This window comes from Pseudopodoces humilis, chromosome 5 (genome assembly GCF_049639895.1).
Source record: "Pseudopodoces humilis isolate 2021_Gansu_Grassland_sample_001 chromosome 5, ASM4963989v1, whole genome shotgun sequence".
NCBI lineage: Eukaryota > Metazoa > Chordata > Aves > Passeriformes > Paridae > Pseudopodoces > Pseudopodoces humilis.
In genome coordinates this window covers 43,747,994-43,754,694 of record NC_142204.1, presented here as the reverse complement: position 1 = coordinate 43,754,694, position 6,701 = coordinate 43,747,994, and the positions used below count along the sequence as shown (strand labels likewise).

The 6,701-nt window shown below is 42.5% G+C and overlaps 2 protein-coding genes across 3 annotated transcripts in view; one reads left to right on the top strand and one right to left on the bottom strand.

Moving 5' to 3' along the window:
- Positions 1–559: 559 nt before the first annotated feature.
- Positions 560–3,176, bottom strand: LOC148184340 (uncharacterized). The gene is made up of 2 exons (XM_088054782.1): positions 1,529–3,176; positions 560–627 (listed from the first exon to the last, which is right to left on the bottom strand). Exons 1-2 carry the CDS (start codon positions 2,038–2,040, stop codon positions 618–620), a joined length of 522 nt encoding a protein of 173 aa, XP_087910908.1. The 5' UTR covers positions 2,041–3,176; the 3' UTR covers positions 560–617.
- ANO6 (anoctamin 6) overlaps positions 863–6,701 on the top strand; it is a 70,805-nt gene continuing 64,966 nt past the window's right edge. The window contains exon 1 of one of the 2 annotated variants that reach the window (XM_088054781.1): positions 863–976. Coding sequence is in view for 1 of the 2 variants with exons in the window: in XM_005519528.3 (XP_005519585.1) it covers positions 1,267–1,348 (82 nt within the window). In the remaining variant the exon portion in view is untranslated. Of the gene's footprint in view, positions 977–1,212; positions 1,349–6,701 lie in introns of those variants that run through there. The other variant, XM_005519528.3, reaches the window with a different exon arrangement.

The window sequence follows — 6,701 nt, the reverse complement described above, 5'->3', positions numbered from 1 at the left end:
AGAAAATGCACAGTGTCAGATGGTGCAGGTAACCATAATACCAGTGAAGCATTATCAACAGGGCAAGAGCAGTAGCTTTTGTTCTGATGGTTTCACTCATGCCTTTGCAGACCACTTCTGTCTTTAAGCAGCCTATGAGAGAAGGTCTTTGCCAAGCAGAGCTGTTTCAAAACTCTGCAATTAAATTTCTGAACGAATTTTTTTGCTGAAAGTGCTTGCACTTAGACTAGCTGTAATACCATGCCCTACTGTGACTCTAACCCACAGCTGACTGACAACAGATAACCACATGAACAAGCGACTAGCTTATCTAAAAAATGGCTTTTCATCCAGTTTCATGTTTGTACACTTTAAACATCCTGGGTCCTGTGAGTCATTTCAACACAAACAATAGACTTAAGAGTGAAAATAGATAGCTTATAGGATTTTACTGCTTTTGCCAGGAAAAAAAACAAAAATGGTATCTTGTTCTTTTTACCTTCGCCTTTCCTCAAATATTGCTTCTCCATTTCTTCAATTCATTTTTACAGTGTTATTTCCATTTCTTCTCACTATACCACCTCAATCCAGTTCCTGTCTGGGCACTCCTCCAGATGTCTTGCAGTTTTGGGAACCTTTTACTTGCCCCTGGAACCAACACGTGTGAGTAGATGAGTATATTGCTGAGCACTTAAATCCCTTTTTATAAGTACTTCTGCCCCCGCAGCGTTCCTGCATAGTGACAATTCTGCATTCTCTGTGTTGCAAAATTCTCCTAGGTTGCGTCTAGAGGCAAAGCTGGAGATGAGGACAACCTGTTCCCTGTGAAATAGTCAACAACGAGTTGAATATATTACTAGAGCTCTAGAGATGGACTTTTTATTCACTCCCTGAGCATTCCCCCTTCAACTTCCACTACCTTTTCCAAATAACTCTACCATTACTTTGGAGCTTTTTACATATGCAGGCTTCACGCTTTCAGCAGTATTTACCAGCGGTGAGTCCTCCAACGCGCGGGTGCGTATTTTGACAAGCTTTTAAAAGAGCCATGGCTTTAAAGGGACCTGGCGCTGCCGCTGGCCGCGGTGCAGCAGTGGTGGCGGGGAAGGGGCAGTGCCGAGCCCGGCGGGAAGGTGCCGGTGGCCGCCCCTCCCTCGGGAAGGTGCCGGTGGCCGCCCCGCCGCCCGCCCCCCGCCGCCGCTCCGCCCCCGGGGCTGGCAGGGCTCGGGGCGGGCTCGCTCCCCGGCGGCAGGGGGAGCGGGCGCGGGGCGCCGCAACTTCGGCAGGATGAGTGTGGAGAACCAAGATGTGCTGCTGGATCTGGAGGGAGAGGAGGAGGAGGAGGAAGAAGATGATGATGGGGAGATCGGTGAGTAGGGGGCTGGCGCGGGGAGGCTCCCCCTGGACAGCGGGCTCAGCCCCGGCGGCTGTGGCTCGGCTACAACCCGGGGCAGTCCCTGGCGGGGCCGGTGCGGCGGGCGGGAGCGCACCTGGCAGCGCCGCCCCGGGCCGCGGCCGGGAGAGACCGGCAGACAGGGAGCCCGCTCACCTCCTTCCGCTAAAAGTGCCGAGGATTTTTCCGCGGAAAATACGGGATGTCTTTGTCCGTGCCGGCGGGTGTGTGCCAGGCATGGTTGCCTTATGGAGCGCCGTGGCGACGGTCCTGCTTCCGTAGCATCGGCAAGGCTCAGTGGGCGAGGAGCACCGAAAACTTTGCCTGTTCCTTTCCCTCTGACGAGAGGTTAACGCGTGATGGGGCGGCAGAAGCAGCACTTTGCCGTGAGCGCGATGCCGGAGACCTTTGGTGTCGCAGTGATCTCCCAGCACAGGCACAAGCCCCGGTGCCTTGGTCCTTAGGAAAACACAAACGTGCGATCGCCTCCGCTCGCCGCGGCGCTCGCAGCATCCCTTTTCTCCCGCCTGACTGGCGTGCCTTGGCTTTACACCGAGCTGAAGAGAAGGGTAATCACAGAACGGCTTGGGATGGAGACCTTGAAGATCATCCAGTTCCAGCGCACCTGCCATGGGCAGGGACACCTTCCAGCAAACCAGGTTGCTCATAGCGCCATCCTAGCTGGCCTTAAACACAATCAGGGATGAGGCATCCACAAGTTCTCTGGGCAGCCTCTTCCAGTGCCTAACCATCTTCACACTAAGGAATTTTTTCCTAATATCTAATCTAAACCTATCCTTCAGTGACACCACTTCCTCTCCCCAGAACAAAGAAACCAACAAAACAAAGTAAAATGAAAGTGGAAAATTGGCAAAGCAAAGAAAGATAGCGATTTTACTGCAGGGGGGGGAAAAAGGCATATTGTGTCTGCCAGAAAAGCAGACATTAAAATGGACAGAGAGTTTGAAATTCAAAGTGTATGTTAGTCTTGTTCCGATGCCAGTAGCCCAGGACAATGACATTGTATTTACGGTGGGAATGAATTCTATTAAAGTATTTTCAGAAAACAGCCCAAAAGGGGCTGTTTCTCAGCTGGTTCGGACTGAAGGGGCCTGTTCATTTCACTGAAAGGACACAGATTTACTTCAGTTCAGAAGCTGTTTTTCAGCTGCAGTAGCCAAGATATTCTAAAGCCTTTTATTTCTAGTTAACTTGTTAAAATAAATCTAACAACAAATAAGAAATGCAGGCAAAAGTCAGTTAGACAGGCAGGTAGAATCTGAATGTGTGTTTATAAATTTTAACAAATAAAAAGGGCTTCCATTCATTATCTGTTCAAAAGGTTGTGAATGTTTTCACTGAAAAGCATGTATTTTTGATGATTTTTTAATATTTGGTCTGAATTTCTGCATTTGTAAAAAATTTTAGTGACATTAACTCTCTCTGATACTCTCATGGCCTCCAAATACTAATCCTTAATAATGGTAAATACAGCCTGCCACATTTATTCAGTTAGCTCACTCCAAAAGTGTATAAAGTTTGAGCCTCACCCAATGTCTGTGGAAATCAGGGAATGTTTTTCCTCCAACTTTATTAGCCTTTGTTTCAGATGGGAGTTTCCCTTGACATACAGTAATAGTCCAAAGACAAATTCAGTTTTCCATATGAAGTGAGGCAAAGGTATTGTTTGATTCCACCCCTGAATTTAAGGGGTGGATCAGCACTGCAGTGTATTAATCAACAGCTGTCTTTTCCATTCCTCACCCCAGAGAACAACTGATTTTTTTCCTACTCATAACTCTTTATCCAGCTTGGGGATAGTTCAGTTCTCAGAGCCAGCAAATCATGAGCTTCATATACAGCATACAACAGTTTGGAACTACTCATGCTATGTGGCAAAATTGCCTAAAAATTGTGCAGTGATGATTTCATGAGTTGTTACGCAAAGCCTGTTACACAGCACCTGGCTTTGTCACATTTGCTACTCTGCCTTGCAAAATGCATGTGTAACTGTCTTAAGGTTTTTGTATTAGGTATAATTACAGGAGAACTATTTTATGAGTCTGAAAAACATGTAAATCATCCATTTACCTCCAGTTTTATTGTACCACTTGCATCTGCATTTTTCCCAAGGACACCATTCCTGGTTCAGGAAGTAAGCAGGATTTCTGAACTCTTTCCAGTTCTATTCAAGATTAATCCAAAACATTTATAGCTCATCAGAAAAGCATTATTATGGAATATGGAAGTTTGTAGTCATGGCACATGGCACATCTGTCTCATTTTGGCATACAGCTGGTTTTGGTTATCCATGCTGATGACTAGCAAACTGCTCATGTCAGAAGCAGTATTAGGCAGGCGTCCAGAGAAAGTGCTGTACTCAAATCCCAGTCCACAGGGAGGTACCAGAGCTGCTCTGCCTGTTGTACAGAACTTTGAAAGTAATTGTTTGGGTCAGACTTGTGCTTAGGGAAGAAAGTCATCCTAAGGTTAGACTTTTTGGCAAGTTGAGACTTTTTCTTTCCAAGGCTTAAACAAGATGGGCAGCATTTTCATTTGGACTCAGCCTGTTTTCAAGAGGATTGTTACATCAGTGGCATTTTTTTTCTATAAATCAAAAATTTATGCTTTCCCTTGTGCAAACTTCACACCATATCCAAATTGGTTTGCTTGTGTTTGAGGATTTGAGGAATATTTGAGTATGATTTCCAGAAGAATTAACTTATGCAGACAATATCCAGAGGCATCCACCCTGACTACCCATCTGACAAGAAATACTTTTGTCTTCATAGGGATATGTTAGCAACTTGCTTATTCTTTGTGGTCTTGCTTTTCCTCAAGTATATATCCTATTTGCCCTTTGTGCCTACATCCTGTTATCTTTTGATAACTGCTGCAATAATGACCAGACCGTGCTTTATAGATGACTAAGAAAAGGATGTTAATTTGTCAGCCTTTTCCTTCTCACACAATGTGCTGATGAAGATTCAGGGAGAATTTCAGTTCTTTCTAAAAATGCTTTCATGCTGTTGTTCGGGACACATTTGTAGCAAATACAATAAAAATGTACGAAAGTACTGGTTTATTCAAGCAACATTAATTGTGGAGTCATAGTCTATGACAACCAGTTTTGTTCAGCCCATTGTACAACTGGATCCCTGCCCTGAGGGGTGATGTAATCCAAATGGTGTAGAGTAGGCATAGCTATTCTTCACCTCTCTACTTTTGCTCACTGTTATTTCTCTGCTTGCTTCCTCATGGCATATACTTCATTTAGTCATGCTGCCTGCTCAAAGCTTTTATTTTTTTCCTTTTCAATAGCTTTGATAACTTGATGTTTCTTGTATGATGCTACAATTACTGATATCATATACTGTACTCCAGTATGTACATATACCATACCAACAGTGTCCTTCAAATTACTCCAAACTGTCCTCCAAATTTGCTTTCCTGATGCTGTGAAATGGGAATTTCTCTACAGAAGTCTTCTAAAGGAAAGCCTAAACATTTAAATTCTGTTTTTTGGGAAGTATGGCTTAGTCCTGCAATTTATTAAGTATAATCCCCATGTTTGGAAAATTTCAAAGGGGCCAGATCTAATATTTTTTTTTTAACATGCAAGACTTTATAAGCAGATTCTTTTAAAAAAGTAGTTCTGTTTCTGAAAGGATGCTTTCTTCCTTTTCAGTCTACCTACAGTAGTGAGTAAAACTGCCCCAGTGGTGTCTTTTCACACCTGGTTTTCTTCTCTTTTGCTTCTCATACTTGCAATCAACTTAAAAATGGTTGGGGCACATTGCAGTTCTCCATTCTCCTGAAGATGGCAATAAGCTGTCTGATGAGCTGAGAATCAAGAATTTCTGCTCCCTGCATTCTGTTTGTGACACTGTTTTCATGTGTGTACATCTCGTTTACATTCCATTGCAGAAACAAGCAGGAATGTAGACACATGGTCTCATTTGTTCTGAGTTACTGTTGGGGCAGCAAGAGACTCTTCCTGGTGAGCTGGGACTTGCACAGGTCCAGGAAACACTGGCCTGTTACACTGCTCAACATCTAAACTACTTTTCATGCCTTCAGGTCCTTTCTCTTATATCTGTTACACTGGTGGTTTACCTACATTTTTTTTCCTCTTTAAACTTCAGTATTTTTATCTCCTGAATTTCTGCTGCTTCTTTTTCACAGAATCCAGGCCACACAATGACATCAACTTTGTCACCAAGTGTGGTTCCATTTGAAAGTACACTGCTGGTACCAATCACTTTTTAATGCTGATTTAATGATTTTTCTGCAAAACTCCTAAAAACCAAATGGTAAGAATGTAAATATTTAATTGCAATATAATTACCAGTTTGCAGCTATTTATAATTCATAAATTCTGGAGGAGATCAGAGAATTAGGCAGGAATTCAGGAAACTTATACAACCTTCATATATATCCCAATTTTAATCTATTTTAAAAGGGCTTTTACCATGCCTGAATTCACAGTTGTCCATGAAAAACGTCCTGTACTTTGAAAGTATTCTTTGTTCCTGTATTTTGAATTTAGCTGTACTGAACATATGAGTGCATTTTACAGGTAAGTCTACAAACTAAGAGGACTTATCTGCCACTGTATTAGCTTGTGCAAATTGCACAACTTTAATAGTAGTAGTTTTGTTTCTTTTCCTGGTTATTAAGTAATAAATTTTATGGCAGATATTTATCACAAGTCATTCCCTGCATTTTTACCTGTATTTACACAACCCATGGGTTCCTTTAAGAGGAAGAATACTCTACACTTTTATGCTCAACAATTTAAGATTTTTTTTTAAATGACTTTTCAAACATTGCCATTTGTAAAAAAGAAAACTCATTAAATTCAATGTGTAGGAAAAAGCTAGAGTTTTATTACATGATACAGAACTCCAGCAGTTCCCTAAAGTTAGAGTTACTAAATGTAATGCAATCAAAAGCTAATAAAAAACTGTCCTATTATCAGCTGATTGTGCAGTATATGAAAATGCAGATAGATAACTCGAATTTGAAGAGATCAGAGACATGGAAGGGAAGATATACACATGCTGTAACAGATGTTGTGTTTCCACACAAAAGGACCTTTCAAGAGTAATTAGAGAATATTTACTGATAAGATCTGTTACTATATGCCTGGGAAATTCTCAAAATCATGTAACGGGTAAGATTGGAAAGGACCATGGTGGGTCATTGATCCAACCTCGCTGCTCAAGCAGGGTCATCCTAGAGCACATTGCATAAGATTATATCCAGATGGTTCTTGAGTTTCTCCAGTGAGGGAGACTCTACAACTTCTCTGGGCAATCTGTTCCAA

Coding starts and splice junctions, on each gene's coding strand:
- LOC148184340 (XM_088054782.1), bottom strand. CDS start 2,040: ATGAGCAACCTGGTTTGCTGGAAGGTGTCCCTGCCCATGGCAGGTGCG.